The sequence below is a fragment of the Conger conger genome, chromosome 16 (assembly GCF_963514075.1).
Source record: "Conger conger chromosome 16, fConCon1.1, whole genome shotgun sequence".
NCBI lineage: Eukaryota > Metazoa > Chordata > Actinopteri > Anguilliformes > Congridae > Conger > Conger conger.
In genome coordinates this window covers 13,696,173-13,713,477 of record NC_083775.1, presented here as the reverse complement: position 1 = coordinate 13,713,477, position 17,305 = coordinate 13,696,173, and the positions used below count along the sequence as shown (strand labels likewise).

General features: G+C 42.8%; 3 protein-coding genes across 7 annotated transcripts in view; all 3 read left to right on the top strand.

Moving 5' to 3' along the window:
- Positions 1-2,781, top strand: part of LOC133114000 (neurogenic locus notch homolog protein 3-like) — a 28,057-nt gene extending 25,276 nt beyond the window's left edge. For all 5 annotated transcript variants that reach the window (XM_061223195.1, XM_061223197.1, XM_061223196.1 and 2 more), the window contains 2 exons: positions 928-1,164; positions 2,074-2,781. In XM_061223195.1, coding sequence (XP_061079179.1) covers positions 928-1,164; positions 2,074-2,208 — 372 coding nt within the window. In that variant the 3' untranslated portion in view covers positions 2,209-2,781. The remainder of the gene's footprint in view (positions 1-927; positions 1,165-2,073) is intronic.
- Positions 2,782-6,554: 3,773 nt separating this feature from the next.
- Positions 6,555-10,310, top strand: rpl27 (ribosomal protein L27). The gene is made up of 5 exons (XM_061223387.1): positions 6,555-6,631; positions 7,336-7,418; positions 7,859-8,028; positions 9,826-9,936; positions 10,225-10,310. The coding sequence occupies exons 2-5, from the start codon at positions 7,338-7,340 to the stop codon at positions 10,271-10,273; spliced, it is 411 nt and encodes a 136-aa protein (XP_061079371.1). The 5' UTR covers positions 6,555-6,631; positions 7,336-7,337; the 3' UTR covers positions 10,274-10,310.
- Positions 10,311-11,074: 764 nt separating this feature from the next.
- Positions 11,075-17,300, top strand: LOC133114216 (interferon-induced 35 kDa protein-like). Its single transcript, XM_061223386.1, has 10 exons — positions 11,075-11,309; positions 11,728-11,760; positions 12,133-12,216; positions 12,332-12,490; positions 12,881-12,997; positions 14,131-14,275; positions 14,424-14,530; positions 15,131-15,317; positions 16,179-16,288; positions 16,534-17,300. The coding sequence occupies exons 2-10, from the start codon at positions 11,746-11,748 to the stop codon at positions 16,735-16,737; spliced, it is 1,128 nt and encodes a 375-aa protein (XP_061079370.1). The 5' UTR covers positions 11,075-11,309; positions 11,728-11,745; the 3' UTR covers positions 16,738-17,300.
- Positions 17,301-17,305: the final 5 nt, after the last annotated feature.

The following is a 17,305-nucleotide window of genomic DNA, read 5'->3' as shown; positions in this document are numbered from 1 at the left end:
CTCCCAAACTCTCCATCCTCTTTCAGCCCCCCCACCCCTCCCAAACTCTCCATCCTCTTTCAGCTGCCCCCACCCCACCCAAACTCTCCATCCTCTTTCAGCTGCCCCCACTCCCAAACTCCCTATCCTCTTTCAGCTCATAGGTTCAGCAAGGACGGGTTTGTTCCAGAGGCGCACCTGGGTAGCTTAGATAATCAAAATCATTGATTCTATGGCCTGAGTGCTTTCATTGTTTTGGCCTCTCACGACTTAATTACATTTCCGTAACAATTTGAATTTTTATTCAATACCTCCTCCAAGGAGGTTATGTAAGGACATCTATCCATTTGTCCTTCTGTCCAGCGATGACAGGCACTTCTCTATATGTTATGGCTGTGCTGTATCGAAATTTGCTGTGCATGTTGATGTCCTCGAGCAGAAGAAACCTATTGGTTGTGGTGAACCCATGATTTTTCCTCTTGCGCCACCATCAGGCCAAATACATCTTGAAAAGTAATTGCCAGATTGCACTGCAATTTTCTGTGCACCTTTATGTTCCAAAGTCTAAGAAAACTCTTGATTTTGGTGACCCCATGAAATCTTCTTTAGTTCCACCCTCAGGTAAAATTTTCTATTTTTTTCATTTTCAAATGACTTCATCTCCTGGCCTGTTTTTTGTCAAGACACACGTTTTGTTGCACATGTCCTTGTCTCCAGAGAGGAAGAAACCTATTGATTTGCTGAGCCTATAACCTATCTTCCTAATTTTTCCATCTTTCAGTTTAATTATTCTGACCTCCATCAACATCATATTATCAGTTGTACCTGTTGGAAAATGCTGAGTACTGTATTTCTCAGCATTCCATTTTGGTCAGCTGACACAGCAGATAATGAAGGATTTCTTGGGTCAGTTATCCTCGGTGAGATAATTCCGCCTCCCTCTTCCAGGCAGTGTGCTGTGAAGACCACATCCACTGCTGCCCCAAGGGCACCACCTGTGATGCGGCCGGCAGCACCTGTAATCATGCCAGGGGCTCCGTGCTCTGGCTGGAGAAGGTGCCCCCTCTGATCCACCGCCCAAATAAAGCAGAGGATGTGCCATGTGACCCCACCCATGCCTGTCCTGATGGTACCACCTGCTGCAAGACAGAACATGGAGACTGGGCCTGCTGCCCCCTGCCTGAGGTACAGGCTGACATGAGTATTACACCCCCCCTCCAAACTCTCCATCCTCTTTCAGCTGCCCCCGCCCCTCCCAAACTCTCCATCCTCTTTCAGCCCCCCCGCCCCTCCCAAACTCTCCATCCTCTTTCAGCCCCCCCGCCCCTCCCAAACTCTCCATCCTCTTTCAGCCCCCCCACCCCTCCCAAACTCTCCATCCTCTTTCAGCCCCCCCACCCCTCCCAAACTCTCCATCCTCTTTCAGCCCCCCCGCCCCTCCCAAACTCTCCATCCTCTTTCAGCCCCCCCACCCCTCCCAAGCTCTCCATCTTCTTTCAGCTGCCCCCACTCCCAAACTCCCTATCCTTTTTCAGCTCATAGGTTCAGCAAGGACGGGTTTGTTCCAGAGGCGCACCTGGGTAGCTTAGATAATCAAAATCATTGATTCTATGGCCTATGGCATTGATTCAACCATAACTTTGGCCTGTACTCAATCAACAGTCAACCCTAACTTTGGCCTGTACTCAATCAACAGTCAACCCTAACTTTGGCCTGCACTCAATCAACATTCAACCATAACTTTGGCCTGCATTCAATCAACATTCAACCATAACTTTGGCCTGCATTCAATTAACATTCAGCCATAACTTTGGCCTGCATTCAATCAACATTCAACCATAACTTTGGCCAGCACTCAATAAAAATTCAACCATAACTTCAGCCTGATTTTAATCAACATGTACTTAAATTAATTTTTGCAAGGAATTTTGTTCTCGTCCATTACTAAAACATCAGGATACTTCTGGTTTTGAATCAAAATCTTTACCGCTGAATCGTGGGGGGTGGGGAAGCCTGAACACATTTGAGTTAAATAATTCAATAAAAAATTGAAATTAAAATCTGTTCTCTTGCTTTCTCTCCCCTTCATCCCAGGCGGTGTGCTGTGGTGACATGAAACACTGCTGCCCCAGCGGCTACAGCTGTGACCCGACCAACGGGTCCTGCTACAGATCAGGACCGTTCCGCTGGGACAACTTGCGTTCCCTCTTCAGGAAGCGACTACTTTAACCCATCTGTAATGCTGAGCCAATTCAGCCCCAGCTACCAGACACACCCATAATCCTACACAGCATGCCATTGGACATTCTCACCCATAACCTTCCCTCCACACCCATCAGCTTATGCAACATTCTATTGGACATGTGCAGTCCACATCCGTAATCCTCTGCAACGGGGCATTGGAACTTGTCCATAATAATAATGATTTTTAACGATGATGATGATGATACTACTTTGCATTTGTATGTCACTTTTGAAACTTGGTGCATGCAGCACTTCAGGGGCAGTAGGAATTAATTCAGCAAGTATGAATCAAATTACTGATTCATACTTGCTGATACTGATACTGATTACTGATGCTTGTGAAACATTTTAAATGTAAAAAAATAAAGTGTAAAAAGTCTTTAAACGGTAGTGCCCGGATGTATTTTATTATATTGTGCTACAATCAGGATACTTGATGAGATGGAAGGTTTGGGAATATGGCACAATATTGTGCTGGTGCAATGTGGAAGGTGATTTTAAGAAATAAAAATGATTCCTGCTGACGTTGGGTCCTTGGTCCTAAAGTCTGAGATTTAAGCCTTGTGTTTGATTTCTGGAACAAGACTCATTGACCAATCCGTTAATGATATTTTCATTACAATATTACTCTAATGCCCATTTTAAAATGCATATAGCATACTTATATATCCCTCCTATTTGACTTTCAGAGTCAAATTCTGCATTTAACAGCTTTGAAAAAGGCTTCTATTCCTTTATACCCCGGGTTTTCCACATGGGGTTTGGGGTCAAGAGACATAGCAAAGGTACAATGGATTGTTCTTAATCACCTGACAATTTCCTTGACGAGCAACCCATTCATGGAGAAAAAAAAACATCTAGGCCTAGATTACATGGCATTAGTTAAAAACAAAACGGTATGCTGGTGCCCAGTCAATATCAGTTTCATATCAAGGTTGGATGGTTGACCCATAACAGACGAAAACAAAGATCTAAAGGAGGGGGACTTCACTGCTGCTGGAACCCTCTGGGGCTGGGTTGCACCAGCTGTCCTTCAGTTCAAACGTAGCCTAGTTAGCTATAACATTAAATCCTACTAATACTCTTGATTAAATGCATTACTAACATAAAAGCGAGGACACAATGGAAATAAGCTAACAACGTAACTAGCTAACAGTCCAATACCTTACACCTACCCTCAGCAGGTGTAATCACAGTCACTCACTTTTAATTTATGGATATCATATTTCAGTAGCGATCTAACTTAGCTAGCTAACTAGCTACAATGCCAAGTGGAAGTTTCCATTGTTGAGTAGCTACGATATGACCAGTTAGGTTTATATAACTACGATATATAAGTAATTATGGTGCCACAACATTTATTAGCTGATTTTGTTGTCAGGTACCTCGTATGTTTGGACTTAACACTTGGTAAAACTGGTCCTTGTAATTTTTCAGCTCACTGGTGAGTTATATGATAGAATGTATTAAAAGCAAGCTTACCAGTGACAAAGTGACTCGTATATATTATTTTTTTCTGGTGTAAGATCTTGCCTAATTGCAAATTCACCGTGATATTCTTTCTGATGACAACCTTCCATTTTCTTATCCCTGCTTGGTAATAATATTTGGCAAACGAAAAACAACTCGTCTCTCTGGATCAGCTCGATTTGAGCAATTATAAATTACGCAGAAATTAACCATAATGAATCTGTGCCGTCGCTGTATTTGAATCCGTTGTCGTTGACCTAAGATATAAAAAGAAAACAGAAAAAAAGAAAAATACATTGAGCTCTATGGGAAGGTTGTCCTCCATGGGTCAAGCCAGGTCATATGGTTTGTGATTTGTGATCACACTCCACCCCAAATCCATGATCAAATTCTAACCTCCATTGGACCGTCATCGCTCCGCTCCCAGTCTATTCTATTCTGTAATTTGTCTAACCATTCATTTTTCCCCTCCCCTCTTACAGAAGTTGTGGAAGCCAATTGTGCTTAAAGTATAGCTCTTCTGCGGCGATTACAGTTGGCTGAGTAAAATCGGTAGCAAAACACTGGTCACCGGAATGGCAAATGCCTAAAAACGTTAGCCGTTTTGCCGTCTTCCATCAGTGGAAGGAGTTGGTATTATTAGGTCTGTACATCTGTACGTGCTACAAAGGACCTATTGGTGGTGATAATTGTCACAATTCTGTCTTCTCTTTCAGCATCTGCAGCTATGAACCTTGAACTCACTTGGTTTTGTTAAGCAATCTGACTTAATAGTCCAAAATCTTTTTTCCAGTGTGATTGTATTCATTTATAGTATAAAGCAACATATTTATTTGAGCATACATATTTACGTAATCATTGCTCAACTTAATCACGACAGGGTTAAGAACAAATATTTTCGTACGAATTGAGGCCCAATGCTACTTGACAACATTCATTAAACAATGTTTTTCATTAATTAGGGAGGTCTATGTTTTGGGAAGCCTACTCTTGGTGCGCCCACACTAATTCTGTCTGGTCCTCGTACAAAAGAAAGAGGGACAGAACTACACAACGGCTGCCATTGTTATCGCAAAATAAATAAATTTAATATTTCGTCGTGTTGCATCGCTTATAAATCACTATTTCGAATTGCAATTCTATCATGTCGCAGATGCTGAGCCAAGATGACTTGCCCAAAATCAATTTCACATGGCAGGGAGAGCTGGAAGTTATTTCATTCAGCAAACGACGTACTCGCTGAAGTTTAGTTGGACTAATTAGCGATGCACCTATCACTTCCAGAAATAGCATAACTAATTTGTGTTTACAGTAAATCCTCAAATTGTGTCCGGGATTCTATTTGAAGCCGGGCTCGGATAATAGCCGGGGGCGTGGCCGATTCGGACAAATAAAGGCCGGCCCCCAAAGACAAGCCGGGGTGATATTGCCTACCAGTCCATGGCTGTCAGTCCATGAGCACTAGAAGACATTGTTTCGATTTAACTCAATGAAATAAAAGAGCTCTTCTTAATATTTTATATTGTTGGTTGGTTTAATACTGTTGCCAATGAAAAGTCGTTGTCCTACACCATGGGTCTCCAACACGTTGCTCTCAAGCTACCAGTCGCTTGCCGCCCCCTTCTAAGTAGCTTGCCAAAGGCTGAAGCAGTATACATTTAAACACAATTGTTGCCGCGAGGCATTCCAGCCTACGAGCCTAAAAGTAAATCAGGCAAAATTAAAAATTAACTCAATTTAGGCTACTTGGCTACGCAATAAGGTTTCCATGTATTTACAGCACAGCGCACGTTCAATGAATGAATGAAAGCGGCTGCCTTGGCTCGCAATAAACAGACGGGTGGAAATCCCGACACTCTTTCAACTACATTATTACATTACATTACGTGGCATTTAGCAGACGCTCTTATCCAGAGCGACGTACAACAAAGTGCAAATCAATCACAAGAACAAGTGCAAAAGTAGACCTGACACACCTCCTAGTGTAAACATACAGAAATTCAGAACGCTTGAAGAGTACAATTAACTTTCAAACTAGCATACCACAGCTGGCAGCTAGAATACAACAGCCAATAAAAACAACAATACCTATACAAGTAACGATATCTATACATAAGTGCCATTACGGTCTAAGGCTAATCACAGTGATTGTGAGTTGGGGAGGGAAAGGTGTAGCCTGAAGAGATGGGTCTTCAGTCTGCGCTTGAAGGAGGTCAGAGACTCTGCCGTTCTGACATTCACCGGGAGGTCATTCCACCACCGTGGGACCAGGACAGACCGCAGTCGTGAGCGTGAAGTGCAGGTGTGGCGAGGGGGAGGGGCCAGACGGCACCAGTGAACCATCAAATACCCCCCAGATTTCAGTGGTCATCAGTCCCAACATTTAGCAATAGAATCAAACAGTCCAAAAGTAAATTAAATCCCAAAGCGAAAATCTTTTGATAGCCTACCGGTATGCTGCTCCAAACGAAACGCATGTCTCACAATAAAACGCACTTTAGGAAAAAAAGATTTATTGTGTTTGAGAATATTTGCAATAAACTAAGTCTGTTAAGACTGACACTATGACTTACCAAACGGTGTTTCCTGATTAGCCTACACTAATTGACGGTTACAGGAAGTGTTGTGGCCCACTTTAAGTGTAGCCCTTTACTCTATTTCTCAGAATAAAATTCTACAACAGAAGCCTAATAAGAAATAAAGGCCTGCGCTTTGTGCAGCCTAAGTAAATAAAAGACCCCGGACACAATTTGAGGATTTACGGTATCTGAATTTCAGGGCATAGGTTTTGATATCTATGGCACAAATTGTTCAGACTAAATATCTCTATGGTGTGACATCCTTTGAAGGAACTGACGTAACATGTATTCAGCCTGAAAGATCACGTGACAGCGTTTGCACTTCCTTTCCTGGAAGCGGCGGCCATTGAGTATCAGAAGTAAGTTCAGCTCTAGCTGCATTATCGTTCCCCATCGTCAAAATTGGCAATAAAGATAGTTCTATTTCTGTGCCCAGTTTGTAGAATATGTATCCAAGATCTTGCTAGATACAGTAGTTTGTTTGTGTTTTTGAAATGTCGAAGAAAATGGCCAAATGAAGGAGACGTGTCACCTGAGTATAAACATGGCAGCTCTTGCCCGCACAGTAACGTTATTTCCTTTAAAAAAAAATACTAGCTTCATTAATGTTTGCTAGCAAATTATGTGGTCGGTTTTAAACTATCTATGGACTGTTTTCATCTTAAAGTTAGGTGTTCGGTGTGTGTAAATTCTGTGGACTATAACTATCGATGCAGCTAGTTGGGTCGATAGCTGCAACGTAGAACAACTCACTGTAAGCGTGCTATTTTCGTGTGTAAGTTGGTTGCTGTGTCTTTTTAAAAGCGGTAGTGGCAAGTTACCGAGTCAACGAGTAGCTTCGTGGTAGTCACTAGTTAATTGACGTACAAGTAATTTAGTTAGTAACGTTAGTAGTCCAAGGCGTTACTTGTTAACTGTATTGTAGTTGAGCTCGGTTGTGTGATCTGGGTCTAAAGGAGGTAACGTAATTTTTGTAACTAACGTATTATCGAGTAATAAGTTCAGATGGCCCCGAGCAGTATGCTCTGATTAGTATTTTGATTTTTCTGTTTTGTTTGTCTAGAAATGGGCAAATTCATGAAACCTGGGAAGGTGGTGATGGTCCTAGCTGGACGCTATGCTGGGCGCAAGGCTGTCATCGTCAAGGTAAGACAATTGGATGTAAAACAACCTTCTCTGTGCATTCATGTTACTTTAAACCTTTAAACCAGTGGTGACTCGTTGCTACAGAGGGCCGTGTGTACATAGATTTTTAATTCCTACATATTAATGCTGATTCCAGTTACTCATTCAGCCATATGCATGTAGGCTAACTTTATTAAAGCACAAAATATAAGCAACTGTTATTTGGACAGCCCATATGGCAAATCATGAGCATTCACACAGCTCTCCATGGCCAAGAGTTTCAGACCCCTGGTTTAAGGTGTAAGGTCACAAATATGTAATTAAAATGTTCTTCACTGAATTTAACCGTCACTACTGGGAGTTGAAAGCAATGGTGTTCTAGAATTCTAATTTAGAATTTAACCATAAATAAAAATAAAAAAAACATTCCCAAAAACTCTTCTGTTTCTGCCTCCTTGTAGAACATTGATGATGGGACATCCGACCGCCCTTATAGCCACGCTTTGGTGTCAGGCATCGACCGCTACCCTCGCAAAGTCACCACCACCATGGGCAAGAAGAAGGTCGCCAAGAGGTCCAAGATCAAGGCCTTTGTCAAGGTCTACAACTACAACCACCTCATGCCCACCAGGTCAGTGAATTTCAGCCTGAGATGCCAGTGGGGAATGGGGGACATAATTGGGCCTGGGGGTTATTTAATTTTATCCGGCCTGCAAGGAGAGTGAGAAAATAGTCTGTGGGGTTACATTTAACTGGAGCTTGGATGAGTATTGGTAGGTAGGGTATGGCACATTACACTTAAACTAAAATCTTTAGTTCAGAGCTGGGGTGTCCAGTCTTGCCCGTAAATGGCCAGTATGGGTGCAGATCTTTGTTTTAGCCCTGCACTGAAACAACTGGGCCCTATACACAAAGCCAGATTACATGATTGACATTAATGGCAGGCATTTATATAGCGCCTTTATCCAAAGCGCTGTACAATTGATGCTTCTCCATTCACCCATTCATACACACACTCACACCGACGGCGATTGGCTGCCATGCAAGGCGCCCACCAGCTCGTCAGGAGCATATAGGGGTTAGGTGTCTTGCTCAGGGACACTTCGACACAGTCCGGGCGGGGGATCGAACCGGCAACCCTCCGACTGCCAGACGACTGCTCTTACTGCCTGAGCCATGTCGCCCCCCTCAGATTACTTGTTTGATGGATAAATGCAGTGTAGAACACTGAACCCTTCCAAATCTAGAATGTGGTCTGAAGTTAAGAGCTGTTCTGGATTTACTCAGTGTAGTTATCCAGTGAAGTAATCTTGCTTTTTGAAATACTCCATGCATGGTGAAGCTCCAGGTTTGTATTCTCCCATGTGATTAATGGAAAATCTGGAGGGAAGAGTATGTCCACCTTCTGTCTAATCCTTTTTTTTTTTTTTTTTAACTTGGATAGCACCAGCTTTACTTCCTGACTGTAACCTTTACTATTTAGTCACAACACATAAATAACTGTTAACTCATCTGACTGGTGTTATTGCTGACTGGAGACACAGGTGGAACTGGCACCATAGGCCTGACAAAAGTCACTTTCCTGAAAAGTCTTATTGTGCACTTACATTTATATAGCTTTAGCTACAATCAAATGTCAATCGAGCCAGCTAGGTTCCAGTCTCACTGGTGCAACCAATGTAATGTTTAGTGGCACTGGGCACATTTTTGCCTGCATGGCTGCACTCTGGAACCCTGTAGTGGTTTTTTATTTGACTTTGCAAATTGTAACTGGTTTCAACAGTCTTGAAATAATTCTTGATCCATTTATGTGTAATTTTGGTACTTTATTTCATTTGAAACCAGTGTGCTTTGGCGTCTAGATTCAGGCAATTTTGCTGTGGATTCTGCTTGCCAGTGACGTAGGTCTGCAAGTCTGTGCGATATGTAAGGGAACGCCATTTGATTAGCATTGGGCCTGTAGAAAAGAACCGGATTGCTCACGTCCCTTCTCAGGCGAGGCTAGTGAATAGTTTATAAAATGGCTGCATCTTTGATAAATGCAGCTTTCATTCAGTCAGTTTATTTTCAGATACAAGACCCAGGAAACGGGAGAGCACAGTGCATTGTCAAAACAAAATGTTGCTGTAAGCGAGCCCTCGCACAATCTGGAACTCGCTGCCCAGAACATGAAAAAATGTATGGCTAATTGTCTGAAACAAAGCAAACCCAAGTTTGTGTGTGTGTGGGGGGGGGTGTTTCTAAAGTAGATCTTAAAGTGCGCTAGGGTGGGTTTCTTTCTTTTCTTACCGAAAAGTTCAGCCTTTCCTTATATTGATATAATTGATAATATTGATAAAATAAAGCCATGTACCATAAGATAAAATGGCGTCGCATTTTATGCATTTTAAAATAATACTAATTACTTTTTGTCTTTTCCCACATTCAGATACTCTGTTGATATCCCTCTGGATAAAACCATCGTCAACAAGGATGTGTTCAGGGACCCCGCGCTGAAGCGCAAGGCCCGGCGGGAGGCCAAGATCAAGTTTGAGGAGAGGTGAGACTTCTCATTCTGGCTGCTTTCAGGTCTTCTGAATTTTATTTTATTTTTTATAAATTTTTATATATATATATATATATATATATATATATAATTTTTTTTTTTTTCAAATTGGTTCTTGCCTCACTTCCTTTTCATAGAAAGTTCTAAGTCAGGTAGGGGTCTGTATAAAATGACGAGTAAAACCGTCACTGAGCCCTGAAATTACCTCTCGCTGCATTTTGTAACATTTCTCTGCATGTGAAAGAAATTTGTTTCTATGACGATCTTCTGCTCTTTTCACAGGTACAAGACCGGCAAGAACAAATGGTTCTTCCAGAAGCTCCGATTCTAAACCTTGCATAATTTCATTAATAAATGTGTAAAATCCATCTCCTGGCCTCTTAATGTATGTCTCTGACTATTGTCTTTATTTTTAAAGTGTGATTCTTTTCTCTTTCCCCCTCGGTGGGAACCTGAATGTGTTCTGAAGCAAAAATGTATTCATATAAAAGCCAAGGTTTCCAAACATGAGGAAGCCAGTAGCCGCACCCATTTCCACAGTGGCCTGTCCCCTGCCACATACTGATCTTACTCATACTGATGCATTGTCTTGTTTTCTTGAGTAAAGCATATGGTAAATGGTTAGCATTTATATAGCACCTTTGTCCAAAGCTCTGTGCAATTGATGGTTCTCATTCACACTCGCACCAACTGGCTGCCATGCAAGGCACCAACCCGCTTGTCAGGAGCATTAGGGGGTTAGGTGTCTTGCTCGGGGACACTGACACACCCGGGCCGGGATCGAACCAGCAACCGACTGCCAGCAATATACCTCCTTGAGCTAATGTCGCCCCATATGGTAAATTCCAAATGTTCCACCTTATTTCTAGAAGTGTAAAATGAACAGGCTGCGTAAGAATCACATCATTCTATGTAGTGCTTCAGTCTCCTTTTTGAATGAATCGAGGAATTAAGTGGGTTGAAATCGGAATTTTAAAAGGTTTTCATTCAGTTGATTCCAGATTTTACTGCTTATGTAAATGTATTATGTATTGATGGTTCAGGACTATGTTTTGTGCTTGGTTGTCAGAGTATTAAAACTATACGGTAGTCCAATGATCGGTTGTGATCTGTATTTGGGTGGAGTCTGTCGGTCGTTCAATTAAGTTTCACTTTCGCTTCTCGAGTCAATTTCGTATTCGTGTTAGCGTACGCACAACTGAAAAGCATAACTTTATGTAACATCGACCAAATTAGCCTGCTGTGAGTCCAGAGATCTCATAATCAATAATAATACTTAAATTGACGAATCGATCCTTGTTCCGCACCCCTGATCTATAGCCAGTGGCAACAGGAACCCGAGAGCAATTCGGGTTTACCCACATCAGGTAAGTCGGTTTTTACTTTACGTCAGTATTTCCCCCCCAGTTTATTTACTGTGAACATTTAGACTGTTTGCCTGCCGTATATTGGATTTATGTGGTAAATTTGTAAATCAACGATGTGTTGCTTTTTATTTGACGAAGGTGTAAGATGGTTGAAATATCCGGATGTAGTCCGATTTGGTCAAATAAACTCCATTAAAAACGGTCTACTTAATTTGATCCGTTATTGAATTCTGTACTACTGCGTAGTAATGGAATACATGTGTTAATTATGACCATAATTTAAAAAAAGATTGTCAATGAAGAACTTTTTGTGCCCTGCTTTATCGACTTTATTTCATTGTTGACCATTGTCTATGGTCGTGCTTTGCGCATTGCTGCTTAATCTAAAGGAGATTGAATGCATCCTTTCCTCCCGTAGATTCCTCTCCCCTCGCGGATGTCTTTTGATGAGGTAAAATTAAACTCTTTCTCTTGTGTTCTCGACGAAGCATCTGTGTTGTCCGTTTAAGAGCATTCAGAAATAAAGTGACTGTAGGGCTGCATTTAAAATTTCCCATATGTACCTTGAAAGTACAGTAGTGTTCTCTTTGAGTACAAATGAGTGGGCTACATATTCCAAGCAAAAAAAACAAAAAAAAAGATACTAATTAATAATATTTTGTTGGCTGGGTAGGCTATGGTTTTACCATGTAGTACCGAATGGCTACTGCCCCAGCAACAACCATGTGTACCTTTTTCGTCACTTTTTTCTAAGTGTGAACGATTTGAAGTGCTTAATACATTCACACAGTCTCACTGACTTCCGTGTCTATCTGTTTGGCAGGAATTTTCCTTGGTGGCTGAGGATGGTAATGAGTTGCAGGACTTTCCCATGGAAGGGGTACAGATGGAGATTCATAAGTGCAAGGTGTGTGTAACCGAATTTGAGAGCCCTTTTTAAAGTCAACCGCCACCTATGGAAGTAATTAAATAATCAAAGCTTTGGAAACAGACAGGAAGTCGTCATTCGTCTGTGTGTGCAGGTGACCCATGAAAGGTTAGTGACAGACCAGAGGGACCTCTCAAAAGCAAGGGACGAGCAACTGCACCTGGCCGAGGAGTACAATAAGCGCTGTGTCAGACTGAGGAAGGTCATGGAGGAGGAAGAGCAGGATCGAGCAATGGCGGAAGAGGGTGGCAAGGTACTAAAATCCTGTTGATAATTACATTTTAAACAAAAAATGGTTTTGGTCAACCGCTGTGTCCACAAGCTAACCAGCCTATACAGTCAGCTGGTCCACCAGTTGACCACCATCTTATTCTACCAGCTTATCTGACTTTTACCAGCATTGTCCATCTAGAGACAAACTATGACCAGCTAGAAGTGTTTTAACCATCTTAGACCAGCTTAGAATCCCAACTCGTTTTGGCTGAAATCTCCAACATTTTCCATGACAAAATTCCCAAGTGTAAGCGATTAGTGATATCCAAAATGGCTGTTGCTGTCAGGAGGCTATGCGAGAGGCGTGCTTAAGCGAATGTGCCGACGCAAGCCAGTCAGCTGATGCCTGCGGGTGCTGTGCCTCTTTCAGGCGAGGTTGGTGGCCTCACAGGAGGAGGAGAGAAGGCTGAGGGAGCAGCTGCTGGGCTTGGAGGCGCAGCTGTGTCTCCTGGATCAGGAGACCGTCCTCCTGCAGCAGCGGGCCCAGGTACATCCGCTCTCTGCATCGCTGCAGCTGCTCAATGCACCTCCAGTACCGTGAAGAAGTATTTGCCCCCTTCCTGATTTCCCCTATTATTGCGTATTTGTCACACTGAATGGTTTCAGATCTTTAGATAAAATGTAATATTAGACAAAGGGAACCGGAGTAAAAACAAAACACTTTTTTAAAATTATTATTTAATTTCTTTAATGAAAAAAAGTTCTCAAATACACTTTACTGGTGCGAAAAAACGAATTGTTTCCCAACGGAGAGAGGACATGCATATTGTGCTCGACAAATTCTTCACTGTGACTGTATGCAATTCATTCATGTTATGTTTTGTCTTTCATCTGGACTCTGAGTCTGAAATAAAGTTAGAATAAAGTTAGAAGGACCAGGGCCTATTTGATAATCAGATTTTTATTTGTTTTAATTCTTTAAATTTATTTATTTATTTTTAAATCGTAATACCGCAACACACAAATGTATGAACAAACTGCTTACCTGGCCTAACTAAACATCCTAATACACCAGTAAATATCACAGAAAGGCAACAATTAAGGTTTACAGGGAGGTAAGGAGGGACAGGGAGAGGTGCAGCTTGAAGAGGTGTGTCTTCATTTTGCGCTTGAAGATGGCAAGAGATTCTGCTGTTCTGACCTCCACGGGGAGTTTGTTCCTCCACCGGAGTTCCAGCCAGAACTGACAGTAGTCATAGTACATCTAGTGTCTGCAGCAGGGAGGTCACATCCTTGCTAAATAGCTCAGTCAGGCTGCCCCACGGAGAGACCACTCGCCTACGACCAGCCACAACTTCAACTCTTGGTTATGTATGATCATGGACTGTGTTTTGGCACTCCACACACCTATATAATAAACATAAATTCACTTAAGAGAAGATGTGTTGTCCTGCATCTGTTTCCATAGACAAGGGCAAAATATCCTAACAATTATAACAAACATTTAATTATATATAGATGAGGTGGGAAATATAAGAAAAATCTGAAACCCTTGCCCAATTGCATCTTGTACGCTTACACATTCACGTCAAAGGACCGACTTGGAATGTCACAAAAAAGTGTTAGTCTGGTCAAGATGCCCATTCCCACACCTACATGTGACGCATTTCTGTATTAAAGGAGTCCAATGCGGTGCCTGAGAAGAGGGTGGTCTTCCTCGGAGCCATGAGTGAGGGGAGAGACTCTAGCAGGTTTAACATGAAGTCCCGAATCCTGTACCCCATGGAGGGGGGAACCGCACTGATCACCTTTGAAGAGGAAGATGGTAAGATTTCCGAACAGCACTTTGACGGAAGCATTTTCGTTATGACCTCATGTGCTTAAATTGTGGCTGTAAAAAATGCCAAAAAGGTTTTGTATGGACTGGGTTGGGGGAGATTCAGATTAGTGGTCTGTGGTCTGTCTTCCTGCAGTGGCCCGGAACATTATGAAAATGAAGCAGCATGACATCAAGATCGGTGACTGCTGCCTCAGTTTGGAGGCCAGACCCGTTCACATCCTGATGCCCAGTCTTGTGGAGGTACGGATCATCTCCAGTCACCATTATTACATCAGTACCGTTTTTGTTTAAGGATTGGAATTCCAACCGAATCTGAACCAATATTTTAATGGCAGTTACAGCAGTGTTGTGTAATGGTAAAGGAACTGAACTGGTAGCTGCCAGGTTCAATTCCCAGGTCGGACAGAGCCATTGTACCCTTGAGCAAGGTACTTAATCAAATCAATATGTTTTGTGACCACCGTTCGGCATTATACTGCATCACTTCTCTGAGATAGCCAAGGCTGTCCTGCAGTTCTATAAGACAGTCAGCAGGGAGGTTGTTCCAAGCAGGTTGGAGAACTTGCCACAGTTCTTCTGCAGACTTTGGTTGGATCCTTGCTTCTGATCTCAGACAGCCTTGATCAAGTTTTTATGTAAAAACTAGTCAATTGCTGACAGTAATATGTTATTTTTTCAAATTAAATACAAAAATGTCTAGGGTGCCTAAGACTTCTGCACAGTACTGTATGCAGTATAGCTGCATAAATCGGTACTATATGAAATTGGACGTCCCCCTGTTGCAAGCCCAAAATGTGTCAAGTGTGAAATGTAATCCCTCGCAAAAAACACCCTCCCCAGATGACCTCCCAGGTGTGTTGCAAGAGCGTTCTGGTGTCTGACGTGCCGAAGGAGGCGGGGGGGAACCACCCGTTGGACAGGATGGAGATCCACTTCTCCAAGCGCCGGAACCAGGGAGGGGAGGTGGACCAGGCCCAAATGCTGCAGGAGACGGGAAACGTGGTGCTCACCTTTGTGGAGGACACAGGTGGGTGTAGATGGGGCAACACCGTCCTCTCCTTTGTGGAGGACACAGGTGGGTGTAGATGGAGCAACACCGTCCTCTCCTTTGTGGAGGACACAAATGGGTGTAGATGGGTTAACACCGTCTTCTTTGTGGAGGATACAGGTGGGTGTAGATGGGTTAACACCGTCCTCTCCTTTGTGGAGGACACAGGTGGGTGTAGATGGGTTAACACCGTCTTCTTTGTGGAGGACACAGGTGGGTGTAGATGGGGCAACACCGTCCTCTCCTTTGTGGAGCACACCTAGGTCAAATACGATTTGGATTCAAATAATTTTCTGTGCTCAATCGATCTTGCCTGGTGCAACTGAGCCAACCAAAAAGACCTGAAGGAGGGGGCCTGAACCTTTTGAGAGTATTTCATAGGTTCCAATACAGAAGACGGTAGCTCTGTAAAGCTAAGAAAAGTATTTGAATCCAAAGCAATTATGTATTTGACCCACGTCTGTTGTGGAGGACAGGTGGGTGTGGGGCTAAGAGACCTTTTGAGCTTTAGATAAGTGATGAGTGCTTTGCCAAGTTACCGTTTCTGCATGTTTTATTGTTTAATTGAATAGTAACTGTGTAAAAAGTTACGCGATAAGTTATTGTGTAAAATGCTGTTGCATATTAGAAGATTAACTACAAATTAAAGGAATGCGCTTGCATGTATTGTACAGGGCATGGACATCCCCTGACTGAAGTAAGAGGCCCTTTCAAGATTTATTTCCAAATTGCCAGGGTTTAATTTTCTTAATAGAACTGCCTTTGATGACTTTTAAAGAAGTGGCAAAAGTGAGGGGTACATGTGATGGACATGGTTTTCCTTCTTTTCAAATTTTTCAGTTGCAAAACGTTTGACAGACAGGCAGTACCATGAGGTGGATATGGGTGATGGAAAGAAGCACCAGGTGAAGGTGACTCCGTACCTGAACGGCGAGATCACAAACCTGCAGGTTTGGATCCTGTACCAATCTCCTCTGCATGGAAACTTACTGTATGAACTGCATTGCATCTGACCTTAGACATGTTATGATTTCCCTCTTACTCTTTTGCTCTCTCCCTCTTGCATTCTATCCCACTCTTTCTCTCTCCCTCTCTTCTCCTCAATGTCACTTTCTCTCTCTCTCTCTCTGTACCTCGCTCTGTGGACATCCTCTCTCTGATGGCCCGTCTGGGGCTCCCCTCCCCTGTCTCTCAGACACGAGTGTCCGTTTCCGCCCGTACGGTCCTGCTGACGGGGATCCCAGCCATCATGGACCCTGGCGACCTCCAGGACCAGCTGGAGATCCACTTCCAGAAAAATAGCAATGGCGGGGGCGAGGTTGAAGCCATCGCCTACAACGCACTGACACAGCGGGCGCTGGCCGTCTTCGAGGACTACTGTCCCGCAGAGAAGGAGTGAACCAGCCGCACATGTCCCCATAAGGGCCCAGAGCAGCCACCCAATGCATCCCACCATCCCCATTCCACCTCCGGCTAGCCTCTGAAATCCAGCCCCAGGCTTATTTCACGGCCTGCTAAATCTCTGTAGCTCGCTTGGGGTTCTTGTTCTTTCTGCGTCAGAGTACAATCTTTTATAGACATATTCTTTGAATTAGTGTATATATTCATGGGAAACAAGGTTAATTCAGAATGGACATAAAGTAAGTTGGTGTGTTTTCCAAATCAAGCCAATGTACCCTAAAATATGATGAATACCATTTAAGATGCTTCTTCAGGTTCTTGGAACACCCACAGGCTAAACATCAGATTTATTTCATTTACATACAGCATATTAACTTCCTAAGTCTTTATGTCGTAGTTTAATTTACATTAAAACTTACATTCAGACCATATGGACTGTTGTTTTTTCCCCAACTATGCAATTGCAGTATATTGTACATTTATACAGTATGTATTAGGGAGTTTGTTCATGTAAGTGTATGTGTAAAAATATATAAAATTAAAGTAATACCATTCCGCTTTTGCCG

Excerpts from the sequence above, each read along its gene's own strand:
- rpl27 (XM_061223387.1), top strand. The coding sequence starts at position 7,338 with ATGGGCAAATTCATGAAACCTGGGAAGGTGGTGATGGTCCTAGCTGGA. Across the intron at positions 8,029-9,825 it reads AACCACCTCATGCCCACCAG|ATACTCTGTTGATATCCCTC; the intron begins GTCAGTGAATTT and ends TCCCACATTCAG. Across the intron at positions 9,937-10,224 it reads AAGATCAAGTTTGAGGAGAG|GTACAAGACCGGCAAGAACA; the intron begins GTGAGACTTCTC and ends CTCTTTTCACAG.
- LOC133114216 (XM_061223386.1), top strand. Across the intron at positions 14,276-14,423 it reads CACCTTTGAAGAGGAAGATG|TGGCCCGGAACATTATGAAA; the intron begins GTAAGATTTCCG and ends GTCTTCCTGCAG. Across the intron at positions 16,289-16,533 it reads GCGAGATCACAAACCTGCAG|ACACGAGTGTCCGTTTCCGC; the intron begins GTTTGGATCCTG and ends CCTGTCTCTCAG.